At 41.3% G+C, this 20054-nt stretch overlaps 2 protein-coding genes across 2 annotated transcripts; both read right to left on the bottom strand.

The window, feature by feature from the left end:
• Positions 1-4001: 4001 nt before the first annotated feature.
• On the bottom strand, positions 4002-8179 carry LOC114601340 (mas-related G-protein coupled receptor member H-like). The gene is made up of 3 exons (XM_028738549.2): positions 8063-8179; positions 6308-6333; positions 4002-5087 (listed from the first exon to the last, which is right to left on the bottom strand). Exons 1-3 carry the CDS (start codon positions 8090-8092, stop codon positions 4106-4108), a joined length of 1038 nt encoding a protein of 345 aa, XP_028594382.2. The 5' UTR covers positions 8093-8179; the 3' UTR covers positions 4002-4105.
• Positions 8180-11121: 2942 nt separating this feature from the next.
• Positions 11122-12618, bottom strand: LOC114601271 (mas-related G-protein coupled receptor member H-like). Its single transcript, XM_077933629.1, has one exon. It carries the CDS (start codon positions 12104-12106, stop codon positions 11315-11317), a length of 792 nt encoding a protein of 263 aa, XP_077789755.1. The 5' UTR covers positions 12107-12618; the 3' UTR covers positions 11122-11314.
• Positions 12619-20054: the final 7436 nt, after the last annotated feature.

The raw sequence follows: 20054 nt of genomic DNA on the forward strand, positions 1-20054 counted from the left end.
GTAGAAATAAATGATGATGATGATGATGATGATTATTCTCCTTGTCACTCATGTGCCATTTGCTTTCTCAGTATCCTTCCTATGATTTCTAATCTGATCAGGGTTTCTGCCGTTTGCCTGGATACTTCTATGGAGGAGAAGCAGAAGTAGTGCTGCTTATTGACTAATGAAGCAAACCTATGAACAAGATGGCCTGAAGCAAATTGGTGTAATTTAAGCTGGTGTCAAGTTACAATAGATCCAAACCCTGTTCCAAACCCTGTTCAGCAGCAGTAGGTGCAAATCCCCCAAAATGGATGGTGGGTGGGATTGTGCTATAACTAAAAGAAATAATTGATAGGTGGTGGTTGTTTTTTAAGTAGCGACCAAGCAGCTATCAATAACACAAATCCTGTGTTCTAAACTGCATCTTCCAATTTAATTAGTTCAAAGCTTACTTAATTCCAAAGTAGATAGCAGTTAAACCTAAGGATCAAGGAGGGATCTTCTGAAAAGGATCCTGTGGACTCAGGGAGAGAGTTTGGAAAAGTGTACGGAATGCATGAGGCTCAGAGGTCTCCAAATGGAAAATGAATTCAGGTTAAAAAAAATAAAAAAATGAATGTGCCTAAAATTGTAGTGAAGTTGGAGTCTTACACAGGAATAAACAGAAAATAAAAATAAAATGGATTTTGGGAAATATCAAAACATCTGAGGGAAAACCATGCATCAACCCAAAACCCAAGTATCTAGGCCCAAAAGAGCGTCTTAGAACAAACTGACCAGGATGATTTTTTTAAAAAGTGAAAGAGGGAGATGCTTAAAGCAGGAAAATTGATATTTGTGTGTCCAAGAAAGACATTCAGGCTTTAATAATAATAATAATAATAATAATAATAATAATAATAATACTAATAATTTATTTACACCCCACCCATCTTGCTGGCTTTCCCCAGCCACTCTGGGTGGCTCCCAACAGAATATTAAAAATACAATAAAACATCAAAGGTCTTTCAGAAGCTACAGTGTCTTTCACCAATGTTTGCTTCCTTTCCACTCCATTCACTTTTTTGGGTCTAACATGCATTGAGACACCCCAGATCTCCAAAGAAATTTTTTTGCCACCTGAGTCTTTAGTAGAAGACATGAACTTTAGTGGCATCTCTGTGTGAAGCTGTGACACTCAACCTACCACTGCACCAAAGCTGTTTGAAGCAGACTCCATGCAGAGGCATCGTAGAGTAATAATAGTAGTAGTAGTAGTAGTAGTAGAGTAGAGCCTCATCCACAAACTTCCTTAGGACCTGATGTGTGTTGAAGAGGTCTGCCATTGGGGAATTTCTGCTTGCATTTTGATGGCCTTCTGTATTCTTCCTACTGAGTGATTTAATTCAGATTGAGGTTCTTGGGGTGCATTCCAAGCCTCTGGTGCACTTGCCTCTTACCAAGGAGTGACCCTATAGTCCCCCCATTGGAAAAGAGCTTCCTTTTGTGCCTGAAAATATAATAGTGGGTAGAACTATTATCCAGAGGGCTTCCCAGGCTTCCTGGAGACAGAAATGAGCTGAGATACAAAGGGACCTGGTGGATTCTGAACTGACACTATAGTCAACACTAGTTGGGATTGGGCCTGATCACGATATAGCTGCAAGTGGTTTAGCCTAGAGCAAGCTTGTGCCTGCCCCATGGCTGCCACCTCAGGCAGCATGAGCAAGGGGCTGTAGTTATGGTGGTGGCTATGTCATGCTATGATGTCCCACTGCTGTCTATTGCCCGGAACTCCAGTCAACATTATAATGGGGGAGGCACTGAGAAAGAAGATTTAGCACAACCCTTTAGATTTTATAGGGGTGGAGAAGTTTGTGCTCAAGCATAAATCTGTTTCCTTTGGAAAGGGTTCCTCTTTCCAAAGGAAATAATTCAACTCAGAACTCCTAGTCTAAATCTCATTCTTTGGACAATATGTAGAGGTAAAGGTAAAGGGCCCCTGGACAGTTACGTCCAGTCAAAAGTGGCTATGGGGTGCAGCACTCATCTCGCTTTGCAGGATAAGGGAGTCACCGTTTGTCCACAGACAGCTTTCTGGGACATGTGCCCAGCATGACTAAACTTCTTCTGTTGCAACAGAACACTGTGACGAGGGCCAGAGCCCACAGAAACACCTTTTACCTTTTTCCTGCAGCGATACCGATTTATTTGCTTTTGAACTGCTAGATTGGCAGACGCTGGGATGGAGCAATAGGAGCATTTAAAAAGGGTAAAGTGAATTCCAGAAAGAAGGAAACAAAAGGTCCATACCAGGGCACAGATAATGGTGGATAAATGTGTTGGACTGTAGCATTGATGCCAAAGTGGGAAGAGAACAGCCACAGAAGTATCATTGCTGATGGCTGTCAGTAGAAGCTGGCCAACAGAATATGTGAAGAAAAATAGTTCAAATAATAATATTTTAATCACGTGAACAGAATAAAATTCCCCATAGAGAGTTACAACAGGCAAAATAATACTGAGGAGAGCTGTAAAGACACCAAAGTCATCTATGGAGAGGTTCAGGATGCAGGTGGTGAAAGGATTCTTCTCAATGTGGAAGCCCAGAAGGTGGATGACTCTTCCATTCCCCAGGAAGCCAAATATGCTGATAATGATAGGGATGCTGTTGACAATGCTTAGGGTTAACTTCAAGGAAGCCGGCAACTCAATGTCCATATATAAAAAAACTCTTCCCTGGAAGAGATCAGAAGAAATCAGTTCCTGATGTGCCCCACAGCTGCCACCACAGTCAGGATGAGCAAGGGGCTGTAGGTATGGTGGTGGCTATCAGTGGTGGATCTACATTTTGGGGGCCCTGAAGCTCGAATTGCTACAGGACCCCCTTTGCAACTGGCAATAAGGTCCAAGTAACTATTGTTATCTTCTTCAATGGGGTTCCACAACAGATCAGCATATCTTTATAACATTCGTGCTACAGACTCTCAAACTTTGGGGTTGTTGAAATAGATACAACAAAAAATTAATCAATTTGAATCATGCCACTCAAAATGAGTTTACTAGATCCACATCATACCTCTCCTCCCTTTCGACAGTTGCCCATAGACTGGCCTTCACCAAAGCGAGGTTCAACGTTTTTCCCTCCAATGTCCTGAGACATAGATTCTCAAAGGGCCAAGCCCCCGCCATGTGCGAATGTGATAAGGTGACGCCGGAGTCGCTCCAGCACATTATGTTCACTTGCCCCTTGTTCAATGTGCCACGGGCAAATTTGTTGGGATCAATCATACAGAAACTAGAGGGTACCCCACCAAAATTCCACCTTGCCCAAATCTTGCAGGATAAGGATTCCCACACGACCCTGAAAGTGGCTAGGTTCCTGGTCCTTTCCCAAAAGCGATGCCAAGGAGCACTACAAGCTAATTAAGGCATAGCATGCCTTTCCATCTTATAGTATTTTATTGTTATAGTGGTGTTTTAGCGACTGTTTTTTTTCCCCACGGCACAAGCTGTCACTTATGTGTTGTTTTTACCTGTATGGGCCTATGGCCGTAATAAATGAAATGAATGATCCACAGTTTTAAGCCATGTGGACTAAAGTTGCTTCTGGGTTGGCTGTAACTCCAAAAAACATTATGACTCTTGTTCATGGAGAGAGAAGCCCAACCCATTGGACAATACAGTATAGGGTTGAAGAAATCTATGCTCACACATATTTTCCATCCAATCTCCATCTTCACAATAGTGCTCTTTCCAAAGCAAACATTAAAATGCAGAACTCCTAAAGTGAAACTCCTGCTTTCGACAATAGAAAGACAATACAAGAAGACATTCAGACAACAGATTATTGTCTATACATCATGTTGATCATGATACAGTGGCACCTCTGGTTATGAACGCTTCTGGTTACGAATGCTTCAGGTTACGAACTCCGCAAACCCACAAGTAGCTGCTCCTGGTTGTAAACTTTGCCCCAGGATGTGAACGGGAAGCGCTTGCTGGAGGCGTGCGTGCAGCGGGAGGCCCCAGACAGAGCGCCTCAGGATAAGAAGGGTTTCAGCTTAAGAATGGACCTCCAGAAAAAATTAAGTTCGTAACCAGAGGTACCACTGTAATACAGAAGTTGACATTTCTTGTCTTAAGCCTTCAAGGGAGCCATCGTAACTGAGTGTTCAGTTCCAGACTTGGACTCTTCCAAAACTGAGTTTTCAGTTCTGGACTCTGACTGTTCCACACAGTCTTCCTCATCCTTGAAAATCCTCTGGAGTGCAGCTTTCATGGAGACCCTGGACTGGCCCTTTTTCTGTCTCCTCCCAACTAGGAAATAGATCAGCGGGTTGACACTACTATTCAGAGAGGCACACACAAAACCAAATTCCATTAGAATCATATTGTTCTCATTAAAATAGATGGCAGTGTAAATGGCATTTAGTGGGAAAGCAAAGATGAGGAAGAAAAGAAGTGCAAGCAAAATGGTGGTGAGCAGCTTCCCGCGTTGATTCTGCTCTGATTTGCAACAGACTTTGAGGGCCAGTATCAGAGTGGAGGTGACCATCAGAGGAGTGCAAATGAGGGCATTTACAATAAGCTGGTACACTAGGTTAGAGTCTGGAAAGCTCTGAGTCAGTAGGAGAGTAAGGTGAATGCCTGAGAGCAGGAAAGAGAGGGTCCATATCAGGGCACAAATAATGGTGGATAAACGTGCCGGTCGGTGGCATCGATGCCAAAGTGGGAAGAGGACAGCCACAGACCTGTCGATGCTGATGGCGGTCAGTAGAAACTGGCCCGCAGAATACGTGAAGAAAAACAGTTCATATAATACTTTTCTAATCAAAACAGCAACATGAGATTTCTCATAGAAAGTTACAACAGGCAAAATAATAGTCAGGAGAGCTGCAAGGACACCAAAGTCAGCGATGGAGAGGTTCAGGATGTAGGTGGTGAAAGGATTCCTCTTAATGTGGAAGCCCAGAAGCCGGATGACCATTCCATTCCCCAGGAAGCCAAAGATGCAGATGATGATAAAGACACTGTTGGCAATGCTTTGGGTTAACTTCAATGAAACAGTTGAGCCATCATCTGAATCTCCAGAAGAGTGATTTGGCTCTTCATTCTCTATCCTGGAAGAGATAACAGGAAATCTTTTTTTGATATACACTAACTATAGCATTAACTATCATCAAAAGTTAGGATTATCCAATTGCAAAGAGATAATTTGATTTTCTTCTTGTCTAGATCAACACCTGTGTAGCTAAGGCACTACACAGTTTTTGTGAGTCTTCAAAATAAGCTGGTTGGTAGCTTTTCAATTTTTAAAAAAACATTTTTTATTGGTTTTCTTTTCTCGTAAGACATATTTAATGTCATCATTTAACATCCATTTTCTAGTTCCCCCCTCCCTGTTGACTTCCCCCAGCTTCCACTTCTGGTTTATTACACCAAATGTTACATTCTGCTTTTTATACCTAATGTTCTGTTATCACTAATTGTATTTCTTGTTCTCTGTAAATAAAGTTGTAAATGTTTATTTAAATCCTACCAATAGCTTTTCAATTTTTGAAACAAATAAGTTGATATTTTATCACAGAACAAGGGAACTTTGAGTTTCAAAGCATGGCAATATCATACCCAAACATTATCAGTTAGGAAATGATTCTCATAACAGGGAAAATATTTTTCCTAGAGGTTTTCCTGGAAAACTACAAATTCAAAGACATTTCCAAATAAAGAGAAAGCACCATTTTTCTTCAAACCAAAATTGTTGGATTATGTTAATCCAACTGAATGATCAAGTTAATCTGATTTAATGTTGCAATGATGCTTTTCATAATTGCAGAACTAGTCATTGGGAAGGGGATTTGAATCTCCTTGCATTTTACTTAGACATTATCTAATTTAAACTTCCTGACCCAATATGCAAAACAAAATTTTCTTTGAAATTCAAATTTACCCACATTTTTGGATGCAGTTCTCCAACCAAAGTGTTTACAAAAAATTCATGTATTATGGCAATATGCTTGTTAAAGTGTGTTCATTCTTCAAGACAGCACAAACATTACATTTTTTAAAAAAGAAAGTCACACTAACATATTTTTCAATATTACATGAAGCTATTTCTTTTTAATCCAAATTGTTGCAGAAATGTAGAGAATTCAAAATGTGAGAAACTGAGAGAACCCAAAATGGAAATCTCCACCTATCCCTTATGCAGACTATAAGATGAAGTTATGGTCCTACATTAATCACATATGCTGTACCACATCTTCATTCTTAGGTGTGTTGAAGTTAATGTATACAGTGCTAATACTGAACATGATATTACTTTTTTATGTGCACTTACCACAGTCGTCTAGATATATTCTTCTCCTTTTTTTGAAAAAGAGGATTTATGTAAGAGAAAAGAAAATTACAATTAGTATCCAGTTACAGAGGCTACTTTTGGTTTAACAGATTAATTGTTTATAGCAACTGAGCAAAGAGGTCAAGGAAAAGAAAGAATGCAAATATAAGGTAGTTTAATTTTAATAAAATGTGTTGCAATTTCACAAACCAAATATACGTATTGAATCAAAGGAGGTAACATTGGTGAACATTATATAATAGCACAGTGCATGAGATACTCTTATGGTGCATTCAATATGACTTAACAGATTGTAGAACTGGACCCAAACAAAATGAATTTCAATACGGACCAGTTTCAGGTTCTACACTTAGGTAGGAGAAACCAGTTGCACATATATAAGATAAGGGAAACCTGTCTTTCCACTAGTACATTTGAAAAGGATCTAGGGGTCTTAGTAGACCAAAAGTTTCACACGTCAGCCATGTGGTGTAGCAGGAAAAAGCAACTGCTTTCTAGGCTGCATCAACAGATATACTGTATAGTTCCTAATCAAGGGAAGTAATAATTCCATTCTATTCTGCCTTGGTCAAACCACACCTGGAATACTGTGTCCAGTTCTGGGTGCCACAATTTAAGAATTATGTTGAAAAGCTGGAATATGTGCAGGGTGTGTGTGTGTGTGTGTGTGTGTGTGAGAGAGAGAGAGAGAGAGAGAGAGAGACCAAGATAATCAGGGGTCTGGAAACCAAGCCTTATGAGGAACAGGTGAGGGAGTTGGGCATGTTTAGCCTGGGGCAGAGGAGACTGAGAGAAGAGAGAGAGGAGAACAGAATCATAGAACCGTAGAGTTGGATGAGACCCCAAGGGTCATCTAGTACAGAGCCCTTGTTATATTAAAGGGCTGTTACATGGATGATGGATCCAACTTGATTTCTCCTGCTTCAGAGACAGGACATGACCCAATGGATTCAAGTTGCAAGAAAGGAGATTCCAACTAACTATCAGGAAGAACTTTCTGACAAGAAGAGCTGTTATACCTGAAGGAGTGTCTCCACCCACATCGTTCTGTCCGGACACTGAGGTCCAGCACCGAGGGTCTTCTGGCGGTTCCCTCACTGTGAGAAGCGAGGTTGCAGGGAACCAGGTAGTGGCACCCTCCCTGTGGAATGCCCTCCCATCAGATGTCAAAGAGATAAACAACTACCTGACATTTAGAAGACATCTGAAGGCAGCCCTGTTCAGGGAAGTTTTTAATGTGTGACATTTTAATGTATTTTTAATCTTTGCTGGAAGCCTCCCAGAGTGGCTGGGGAAACCAAGCCAGCTGGGCGGGGTACAAATAATGAATTATTATTGTTAACCTTGGAGGTTTTTAAGCAGAGGTTGGATGAAAATCTACACTGCAGGTGGTTGGACCAGAAGACCTCCGGGGTCCCTTCCAACTATACAATTCTATGTTTCTATGTATCTGGAATATATATATTTATTTACATATTATCCTCAAATACTTCCCTGCTTAACCTTGTTTGGTTTTAGCGTTATAGAATGTTTGGGAGTGTAAATGGCTGAACTGGACAGCCAACCTCCCCGTTTCTCTTCTACAAGCTGCTATAAGTGTGAAGCCCCACCCTAACTCATGAAAACATGCAGAGAGAAATTGCCACAGTATCAGCAAACAGGCACCTAAATCAGCATCATGTAAAAGCAAATGGGGAAGCAATTAAAAGGGAGCTTTTGTTTAGGAGTGCTTACCTCGTAATCATCCATCATGGGATAGTCCATAAAATGTACTGGTCCCCCAAGAAACCCAAGCTACAGTTGCAGCTAGAACAGCCTCCAACACATAATAAGCTAGTTAGCAAAATAATTAAGTGGAAAACTAAAGAGGAAACTGAATCACCACCTAATTTTGAAACGCATCCTGGTATTGTTCCAGCATCAACACAGGAAGTAGGTGTTAGAGAAAGAAGAATTGAGCTTGTAATATTTACTGTGCTTGATGCCAGGCTATGCTGCTGTGGGTCGCCCCTTCCCCACCTCACTTGACCTCCGCACCGATGCGTCAAGTGAGGAGACCCCCAGCGGCAGGCAGAGAAGGACAGGAAGCTGGGGACAGGGCCTGCCAGAACATGCCTGGGTGGAACAGAAATCCCTATGGAAGATGGCACCTGTGTTGGGGCACCTGGTTCACACCCTCTCAAAATTGTGTGCCTGGGGCCATGCCCCCTCCCGATCTGTCTATAACCCTTTCCTTTCCTTCCTCGTGGATAACAAAGTACAGTAAGTAACCCATGGGATATGAGGTGGTCTATCATCTCTAATCCCCTTGGCCCCCAGTATGACTCTGGCTAACTGGTTTGATTGATTAGCCACTTGCTACGTATGATATATGTTCGGAGGCATGTAGAGGAGTGTTCATAGTGGCAAGTCCAGGTGTAGGAATTCCATCAAATTTTATCTGAAATGAACATTCAAAGAAAATGTTGGGGTAGTTCTTTCATGCAAAACATCTAAGCAATATTTTGAGTTTTATACATCAAGTCTTAAAGATTGTGTGGTGTTGATTTTTCTTGTGCAAAGGTTCTTCCTCATTTTGCTGAGAGATTTTCCCTTGAGGAAGCCCCCCTCTCCTTTTTTTACTGAAGATTCAGTTTCTGCAAAAGCTTGTGTTTTTCAAGAAGTTTCCTTGATATGAAGTTTGTTACATATGTTTCATAATCAGCTTTCACCCACAGGAAGTATCTCACCAGTTAATCTGCTGATTTCTGTGCATAGTTGCCATGACTTCAAAAACTAGCATTGTCTTGTCCAGAGCATTCGTCTTGTAACTGCATGTGTTTTGGGGTGTGTATCAGAGTGCAGAATCAACAATATGGTTTATCCCCCTCACAAATAGTAGATACAGTGGTTACGAACTCTGGTTACAAACTTAATTCGTTGTGGAGATCCGTTCTTAACCTGAAGCCGTTCTTAACCTGAAACTGTTCTTAACCTGAGGTACCACTTTAGCTTGTTGTTGTTGTTGTTTAGTCGTTTAGTCGTGTCCGACTCTTCGTGACCCCATGGACCAGAGCACGCCAGGCACCTCTGTCCTCCACTACCTCCCGCAGTTTGGTCAAACTCATGCTGGTAACCTCGAAAACATTATCCAACCATCTCATCCTCTGTCGCCCCCTTCTCCTTGTGCCCTCCATCTTTCCCAGCATCAGTGTCTTCTCCAGGAAGTCTTCTCTTCTCATGAGGTGGCCAAAGTACTGGAGCCTCAGCTTCACGATCTGTCCTTCACGATCTTTAGCTAATGGGGCCTTAACCTGAAACTGTTCTTAACATGAGGTACCACTTTAGCTAATGGGGCCTGCTGCCACTGTGTTGCCGCCGTGTGATTTCTGTTCTCATCCTGAGGTAAAGTTCTTAACCCGAGGTACTACTTCCAGGTTAGTGGAGTCTGTAACCCGAAGTGTTTGTAACTCGAGGTGTTTGTAAACTATGTTACCACTGTATTACAATCTAAAATCTCTGGCTGAGTCTTTTATCTGGATAATGACACTTGCGGTTTTTTGTGTTATGATAATGGCCCAGCCACTTGAAATTCTGCTGCTCCCTGCACTGATGTCGCTTAGATATAAGCTAAAAACAGATTTTTCCATAGACTTTTGGAGATAGTGGTTAACATTCAGCAGCCCTGGGTTTGATATACTTACAGCATCATTCTAATCCAAGGCCTGTTAGAAGTAGCAAATTTGGAATAGATGGACTTTAGGCTACAGCAACATAGCTCAACGTGGCTCTGCTCCTGGTCCGGCCAGAGGTCCACTGCACTGTAAGATCTGACAAATCTTGCCATATAGGCTGTTAGCGATATGCAGGGTAGCCTGAAAACAGCTTGCTCCAGTGAGTATTAGGGAGTCATTCATCCACAAACAGGGAGAAGATTCCAGAACAGTTGCATATAAGTGGGAGAGGCACTCTGAGCATGCAAAGCTTCAGCTGGAAGTGCCAATAAAAGGAGAACTAGAAGACTGACCAAACTGCTGCTTCATGACTGCCGATAGACTGTGTCTGCCTCCATCATTGCTTAAAAGAAAGAAGGACTGAAACTTAAGTATGTCATTACAGCTATTGCTATAATGATTGTGAATAGTGCTACTGTGAAGTGTTTATGTCCAGTCAAGAAATAATTCACTTGACTGAGTGTTATGGTGTCTGTGTTTCTACTCAAAGTGTAGTTTCAGTTGCTGACTACTGCTAAATGGTTGGAAGCTGATAACAAGCTGCCTACACATGAGTATACCCATGCAGTGAAAATGTGATGGACTGTGACCTTCAATAGTGAGTTGTTGTGTGCTGTTCAGAAAGGACCGGAGTCAGATGCAAAGTACAATAAAATTGAAAGATTTATTTAAATTGCAGCTGAGGAATGATTAAGATAAAACACTGTGGTATAAGAATGAAAAGAATACATAAATGGAATGCAAGTGAGCAATGGAGAAATGAAAAAGAACAACAGAGAAACGAAAAAGAACAATATAAGATACATGTAATTATTATAATTATTTCATTCTGCATTAAATTAGTATACGACCCTATACCTTTAGATATCAAGGCGGTTCACAGCCACTGCAGTCAGCGTGAGCAAGGGACTGTGGTCATGTCCCACTGCTGTCTAGCTTGGAGATGTGTGCTTTGTCCAGTCTACTTGTGTACTTTCTGAAAGGATGAAACGCCAATCAACATTATGGCATGGGGAGGTGGTGGGGAGAAAATCTTTAGCCCAACCCTTCAAAAAATATAGGGGTGAAGAAGACCTGACCTTCTCTCCAAGGCCCATCTCCACAGTCTTACTCTATCCACAGCAAATGTTACAATACAAAACTCCTAGTTTAAATTTCCTATGTTGGACATGAGATAGAAAGGCATTAAAAGAAGTCTTCCACGCCAAAGACTACCCTCTGTACATTATTGTGCTTATGATAATAAAGAATTGGCCAGTCCTGCCTTAAGGCATTAAGTTGCTATCATAACCGAGTTTTCAGTTTTGGATGCTGATTCTTCCTCATCCTTGAAAATCCTCTGGAGTGCAGCTTTCATGGAGACCCTGGACTGGCCCTTTTTCTGTCTCCTCCCAACTAGGAAATAGATCAGCGGGTTGACACTACTATTCAGAGAGGCACACACAAAACCAACTTCCAATAGAATCATATTCTTCTCATTAAAATAGATGGCAGTGTAAATGGCATTTAGTGGGAAAGCAAAGATGAGGAAGAAAAGAAGTGCAAGCAAAATGGTGGTGAGCAGCTTCCCGCGTTGATTCTGCTCTGATTTGCAACAGACTTTGAGGGCCAGTATCAGAGTGGAGGTGACCATCAGAGGAGTGCAAATGAGGGCGTTTACAATAAGCTGGTACACTAAGTTAGAGTCTGGAAAGCTCTGAGTCAGTAGGAGAGTAAGGTGAATGCCTGAGAGCAGGAAAGAGAGGGTCCATATCAGGGCACAGATAATGGTGGATAAACGTGCCGGCCGGTGGCATCGATGCCAAAGTGGGAAGAGGACAGCCACAGACCTGTCGATGCTGATGGCGGTCAGTAGAAACTGGCCCGCAGAATACGTGAAGAAAAATAGTTCAAATAATACTTTTCTAATCAAAACAGCAACATGGGATTTCTCATAGAAAGTTACAACAGGCAAAATAATAGTCAGGAGAACTGTAAGGACACCAAAGTCAGCGATGGAGAGGTTCAGGATGTAGGTGGTGAAAGGATTCCTCTTAATGTGGAAGCCCAGAAGCCGGATGACCATTCCATTCCCCAGGAAGCCAAAGATGCAGATGATGATAATTATGCTGTTGGCAATGCTTTGGATTACATTTCTATCACGTATTTCCTCAAAATATAATTCCCTGAAAGAGATAAAAGGATCTCAGTACCTGATATGATGTCTAGGTTCACCTTCATTAACTCTAAAGTCAGCATGACCCAATCAGTGATCAATCTAAGCAGCAAAGAGATAATACCACTTTCTTCTTGTCTAGATCAATACCTGTGTAGCTATGGCAGTACACATTTTCCTGGAATCTTCAAAGTAAACGGTTTGGTAGCTTTTCCATTTTTACAACTATTGAGTAAATATTGACACAAAGTAGGTGAAATGTTGAGGTTCAATAGCAAATTAGGAAATAGCTAACACTATTCTAGACTGCATCAACGGAAGTATAGTGTCCAGATTGAGGGAAGTAATAGTACCACTCTATTCTGTCTTGGTCGGACCACACCTGGAATACTGTGTCCAATTTTGGGCACCCCAATTTATGAAGGATTTTGACAGGCTGGAACGTGCAGAGGAGGGCAACCAAGATGATCAAGGATCGGGAAACCAAGCCTTATGAGGAGTAGTTGAAGGTATGTTTAGCCTGGAAAAGAGGAGACTGAAAGGAGATATGATAGCCAGCTTCAAATATCTTAAGGGCTGTGACATGGAAGGGAGTAGGACTCAAACCAATGGCTTCAAGTTGAAGGAGATTCTGACTAAACATTCAAAAAAAGCTTTCTGACAGAGCTGTTCGACAGTGGAACAGACTCCTTCAGGAGATTATGGACTCCCCTTCATTGGAGGCTTTTAGGCAGAGGTTGTATGGCCATCTGTCATGGATGCTTTAGCTGAGGTTCCCGCATTGCCGGGAGTTGGACTAGATGACCCTTGGGGTCCTTCCAACTCTAAAATTCTATGAATCTATGATTATGTGTTAGGAAATGATTTTCAGAAAAGGGGAAGTACTTCCCTGTGGTCTTCCCCTCCATTTTTAGTAACAACGGCCCCAAACATTTTCTTTAATCCAGGAAATTTTAAATAAAGGTAAGGGGAGTGAGTCTATCAGTGGTATTTATTCCCCTCCACTTTTTCTGACAAAGGGCTAAACCTTTTTCTTTAACCCAGGATTGTTGCATCAAGCTGAGATTGTTGCTATGATGGTTTTGCTAATCGCAGAACTGGAGATGGGGGATAGATTTGAATTTCTTTGCATTTTAATTAGAAACTATCTAATTTGAACTTCCTGAAGCAATACACAAAACAACAGCACATTTTTTTCTTTGAAATTCACACTTATCTGCATTTTGTGATGCAGTTCTCCAGCCAAGAAATTCCTACAAAAATGCATGTATTATGGGAAAACTGCACACAATATTCAAAACTGCACACAATTCAAAACTGCACACAAAATATATTAATATATTTCTTTTAACAAATGTAACTTTCTTCTAAGTTACATTAAAATATTTTTTAAAATACATGAGGAAATCATTTTTTAAAAAAATCAAAACTCTGCAGAACAGGAAACATGAGAAATTGAGAGAATCCAAAATGGAAATCTCTGGCTATTGTTATTAAAACTCTATAAGATATTGTTCTGCATTAATCACTTATGCTTTGTCACAGCTACATTCACTGTATCCATTCACTTCACTTTAAGTGAAGTGAATGGATACAGTGCTTATCCTGAACATGAAATTATTTTAAAAATGCACTTACCCCAGTAAATCTACACCTTCTTTATACTGAATGCTAGAAACATTTTCTGATATCTAAATAAAATCACAATTACAACCCAGTTACAGAGAGTACTTTAGGTTTAAGAGAATAGATGTTAATAACAACTGACCAAATAAGCAAAGAGGGGAAGGGGAGGGAGGATAATGCAAAAACAAAGTAGTTTAATTATAAAAAAATACTTTGCAATTTCACAAATCAAATATCATTTTTCAACAAATAACATTGCTGAACATTGTATAACAGCATGGTGTATGTATGATGAATTTAAGATGAACTTCACAGATTGGAGAACCAACAAATGAATTGGAATAGGTACCAATGTCAGGCAGAAACAACCAACTGCATAAATATAAGACGGATAGCACCTGACTTGCCAGTAGTACATGCGAAAAGGATCTAGGGGTCTTAGTAGACCAGGTTTCCTCAACCTCAGCCCTCCAGATGTTTTTGGCATACAACTCCCATGATCCCTAGATAACAGGACCAGTGGTCAGGGATTATGGGAACTGTAGTCTCAAAACATCTGGAGGGTTGATGTTGAGGAAGCCTGTAGTAGACCAAAAACTTTACCTTGGTCTGATCAAACATGGAGTCCTGTGTCCAGTTCTGGGCACCTGAAGACTGAGAGGAGAGAGAGAGGAGAACAGATTACCCTCAGGGTCCTTTCCAACTCTAAAACTCTTTGATTCTATGTATCTAGAAATACATATTTCTATTACACATTAGCTTTGCATGCTTACCCCCTTAACCTCATTTGGTTAATGGTTATGACAAGGTTGTTTGTTTGTTTTTACAATGTTTGGTAGTGGAAATAGCTGAAATGACCAGCCAGCCTATCTGTTTTCTCTTTTACAAGCTGCTATACATCTTAAATTCAATCTCAAGCCTAACTCATGAAAGCATGCAGAGAGAAATTGCCACAGTATCAGCAAACAGGCACCTAAATCAGCATCATGTAAAAGCAAATGGGGAAGAAATTAAAAGGGAGCTTTTGTTTAAGAGTGCTTACCTCGTAATCATCCATCATGGGGTAGTTGATAAAATGTACTGGTCCCCCAAGAAACACAAGCTAGAGTTATAGCCGGAACAGCCGCTGATGAGCTAGTCAGCAACAAAAGTAAGCAGAAATCAAAAGAGGAAACTGAAGCACCAGAAGATTTTGAACTAGATCTGGATAACAAACTTCATAGGAAGTAGGCGTTAGAAAAGGAAGAAAAGAGCAGACACAGAATTCAAACCAATGGAAATGGTAGCTAGATTGTTTTAGTGGCTAATTTGATTAGATAATTCAGATTGAGTAAGCCTATATTTTTATTCACAAATGAATTTGAGGGATGTACAAGATGGTGCATAGTAAACAGTATGAATGGCCATTTGAAACAGATCAATTGTTTGTTTGTTGTTGTTGTTGTTGTTGTTGTTGTTTATTTATTATTATTATTATTATTATTATTATTATTATTATTATTATTATTATATTTATTCAATTTATATACCACCTTCCATCAATGAGTGGTAATTGTAACCCTGGTCTCTTATGCACTGCTCCATTTGATATTCTGCCACACTTTCTGGAAACAAAATGTACAAGTAAATAAGTTGGGGTGAGAGATGATATTTTTCCAGAGGGCTGAAACTTTAATGGGTACCTAGTTAAACATTCTGTGTGGCACCTTTCAGACTAACTAATTCAGGCCCCAGTCCTATCTGGGAGACATGCCCATGAAATTTAGTAGGTCTTACTTCTGAGTAGTATGGTTATACTGATATTAAGCTACACTAGAAATTGCACAACAGGGACCCCTCCTAAACCAAGGTTAGATATTGGTCAGTTTACTACTACTACTGCTTATAATAATAATAAAAATTTGTTGGCTCCCAACAAAATATTTGAAACACAATCAAACATCAAACATTAAAAACTTTCATATACACAGCTGTACTATGATGTCTTCTAAATGTTGTGTAGTTCTCTATCTCCTTGACATCTGATGGGGGGGGGGGGCATTCCACAGAATGGGCCCCACTATTGAGAAGGCCCTCTGCCTGGTTCCCTGTAACTTGGCTTCTTGCAGTGAGGGAACCGCCAGAAGGCCCTCAGAGCTGGATTTCAGGGTTTGGGCTGAGCTATGGGGATGGAGACGCTCCTTCAGGTATACAGGTCAGAGGCCATTTCAGGTTTTAAAGGTCAGCACCAAAACTTTGAATTGTGCTTGGAAATATACTGGAAGCCAATGTCAATCCTTTAGGACTGGTGTTATACGGTTCTGGAGGCCACTCCCAGTCACCAGTCTATATGCTTCATTCTGGATTGCTTGTAGTTTCTGAGTCATCTTCAAAGGTAGCCCCACATAGAGGGCATTGCAATAGTCCAAGTGGGAGATATCCAAAGCATGCACCACTCTGGCAAGACAGTCTGTGGGCAGGTAGGGTCTCAGCCAGATAGGGCTGGTAGACAGTTGCCCTGGACACAGAATTGACCTGCATCTACATGAACAGGAGGATGAACAGGGGGTCCCCCATATCCAGTGCTATTTTTCTAGAAAAAGAGGTGCTGGAACACACCATGAACACCTCCCCCATTCTCTTAGAATGGCAATGGCGACCATTTGAGAGGATAGTGTTGGTTTTTCCTTAGGCAAAGGTATTTCCACAGGTGAAACATTTTCCTGACAAGTTTCCTGACCCCTCCTTTACTGAAAATAATAATAATGATGATAAGGATGATGATTATGATGATGATAATAATAATAATAATAATAATAATAATAATAATAATAATAATAATAATAATATCAATTTATTATTTATACCCCGCCTCTGGGCGGCTATTACTATATTTAGTTTCTGCAAGAGTTTGTGTTTTTCAACAACTTTCCTTGATATGACATTTGTTGCACATGCTTCATTATCAACTTTAAACCACAGGAACTATCTCACCAATTACTATGCTCCTTTCTGCTCACAAAGTAGCTGTGATCAAATCTCTTCATTTTGCTGTGAAGGGCATTTTTTTGTATCTGCATGCATTTTGGGTGTGCGTATCAGAGCACAGAATCAACAATATGGTTTATCCCCTCACCCACAAATAGCAGATACTACAATCTGAAATATCTGTCAGGATCTTTAAACCGGATAATGACGCTTATCTTTTGTGATGGTGGCAGCCCAGCTTTTGTAACTTCCTGCCACTTGAAATTCTGCTGGTGTTTCCACTCAGCAGCCATAGGTTTTATATACTTACAGCACAATTCCAATCAGAGGTCTGTTGGAATTAACAAGTTTGGAATAGGTGGACTCCAAACCTCCAGATGTCCCCACAGTGGTTTTATGTAGATGTTAAACAATGTGGGGGATAGGCTTGAGCCTCATGGAACCCCACATTGTATGGGTCTGAAAAGCATTTCCCAAGCAACACCCTCTGGGAATGACCATCCAAGTAGGACTGGAACCACCGCAAAGAGGTACCACCCACTCCTAGTTCGGACAGTCACTTCAGAAAGATAACATGGTCAATGGTATCAAAAGCCACTGAGAGGTCAATAAGAATTAACAGGGACATGTTTCCCTTGTCTCTCTCTCTCTCAACAGGGGTCATCGAACAGGGCAACCAAAGTAGTTTCTGTGCCAAAACGGGGCCTAAACCTTGATTGAAATGGATCCAGAAAATCAGTTTCTTCCAAAAATGCCTGGATCTGGTCTGTGACCACTCATTCCAGAACGTTGCTCAGAAAAGGGAGATTAGCAACTGTCTGGTAGTCAGTTAGGATTTCCAAATTCAGGGAAGGTTTCTTAAGGAGTGGTTTTACCACTGCCTCATTCAAACAGGCAGGGACGACCCCCTCTCGTAAAGAGGACCAGCCAGCTGTTCCCTCCTTGCTGGTTTTTATCAGCCAAGAGGGGCAGGGGTCTAGAGTACAAGTGGTCACGCTGACTAATCCGAACACCTTGTCCACATACTTGAGCCTTACCAACTGAAACTCATTTAACACAATAGGACTAGACTATGCTCTGGACACCCCATGAAATTCATTTGCTGTAACAGCAAAGTCTTGGTAGAGGCAAGCGATTTTATCTCCAAAATGCTTTACAAACAAGTCACCCTCTTCCTTCCCAGTCAAGAAAACAGGTCCAGAGAGTGGCCTGCCATCTGCGTTGCACCACTGACATCTTGGGACAGCCCCATGATTGTCATGGAGGCCATGAAGTCCTGAGCTGCCCCAGAGCCAGCTGCCTTGGCATGGATGTTGGAATCTCCCAGAACCAGCAGTCTGGAAATCCTCAATGCCACCTCTGAAACCAGCTTTGTCAGCTCAAGCAGGGAGACTGCTGGGCAGCGAGGCGGGTGGTAAACCAGCAGAAGTCCTAATCTATCCCGATTGTCCAATGCCAGGAACACACACTCTGTATGATAAAGACATACAAACTCTGAAATATAAGAATGTAGTAATGAAATAAAACTGAGAAATAAAGAAATGCATTCTATATTTATATAGAAAATGCATTCTGGTATGCATTCTTTATTTATATAGAAAATGCATTCTGGTATGTCCCACAGAGAAACTTACGGTCTTCAAATAAAAACATCTTGAAGGTCCCAGGCCACAGAGAGGTTAGGCTGGCCTCAACTAGAGCCAGGGCTTTTTCGGCTGTGGCTCCGATCTGGTGGAACACTCTGTCACAAGAGACTAGGGCCCTGCGGGACTTGACATCTTTCCGCAGGGCCTGCAAGACAGAGCTGTTCCACCAGGCCTTTGGCCAGGGCACAGCCTGACTCCCTCCTTCGGCAATCTGTGAGGAGCTCTGGCCGAATGGTTGCCAGTGGTTTGCTTTGAATTAATTTTATAATGAATGATTTTAGAGTGTTGTGTTGTGTTGTGTTGTGTTGTACTGTTGTACTGTTTTATTGTTGTTAGCCGCCCTGAGCCCAGCTTCGGCTGGGGAGGGCGGGATATAAATAAAATTTATTATTATTATTATTATTATTATTATTATTATTATTATTATTATTCCCTAGGCTGGCACATTATGGAAGCTGTTGATGTGTATTTCTGCTCTTGCCACATTGCAAAAAAGAAAACGTTGGTTTTGCTTCTTGTGTTACTTCCCTTATCTTATATCAGCAGATTTCATATCAGTGTATTATTCAAGGCAACTGCTGTCCTCTTCTTAGAATGCAATAAGGGGATACCAAGAACTGCTGTAATAGGGAAGTGCTTCAGTTTCTTCGGAAAGTGTTTTTGGCTTGTCATCAACTGGGCCAATAGTTGCTCCTCAGCACCCATTTTTTGTTTCAGGGAAATAAGTCACTTTGACCAAGATGGTGCTTTCCTGGCTTCCTCAGAGGTTACACAAAGGATACTGGTGAATGTGTGCTGGGAGAACGGAGGTTAGCGACTGACACGGAAGAAGGGATCGTTGATCTGGGGGTCCCTGTAACAGCCAGGAGACGAGAGTCAGAAGCAGGTGAAGCTGCAGGTTTGGAGAGTGAAAAACAGGTGCAGAAGGAGTGAGAGATAGGTTAGGCTGGTGTAGAGTCAAAGCCTTCCACATCTTAGCTAAGAGATGTAGGGCTGAGGGGCATGTTGATAAATTGTAAGTGTACTTTTGACAATAAAGAGTTAATTCCTCATTCTGGACATTCTTGACTGACAAATCCACACTTGACCTGAAGCTCACAGGGTAACCTTGGGCCAGTCTTTGTCAAACAGGGTTGTTGTGAGGTTCAAATGAGGAGAGGGGAAACCATGTACACCACCTTGAGCTCTTTGGAAAATAAACAAATAAATGATAAGTAAATAAATCCAGGACTGGGGGACATACTCTCTGTTTAGTAACCAGATAGCAGCTTCATGCTCTGCCGTATTATTACTGTACTTACCAGATGCCCACCACATCACATTATGAGGAGGCAATGGATTTCCTTCCATGTTGGGATATCTAAAATAAAATAACTGCTATATATTACCAAAATAATTTTAAATGCTGTTACTTAGTTGTCAAAGTGGAAAAGATTGAAAAAGACGTTCACTAGAGCTGTGCACAGCCCAATATATCTGGTCTATGACATTGATCCAGGGGTCACAAACGAGGGTGGCCCACTGGCTTGTAGTGGCTCCCAAGATGTCACGAAGAACTTTCCCAAGCTGGTGAGCCAGAATCCTTCAAGCAGAACTACCCATGTACCCCTCTGCCACTC

The sequence above is a fragment of the Podarcis muralis genome, chromosome 8 (genome assembly GCF_964188315.1).
Source record: "Podarcis muralis chromosome 8, rPodMur119.hap1.1, whole genome shotgun sequence".
In the NCBI taxonomy this organism is placed as follows: Eukaryota; Metazoa; Chordata; class Lepidosauria; order Squamata; family Lacertidae; genus Podarcis; species Podarcis muralis.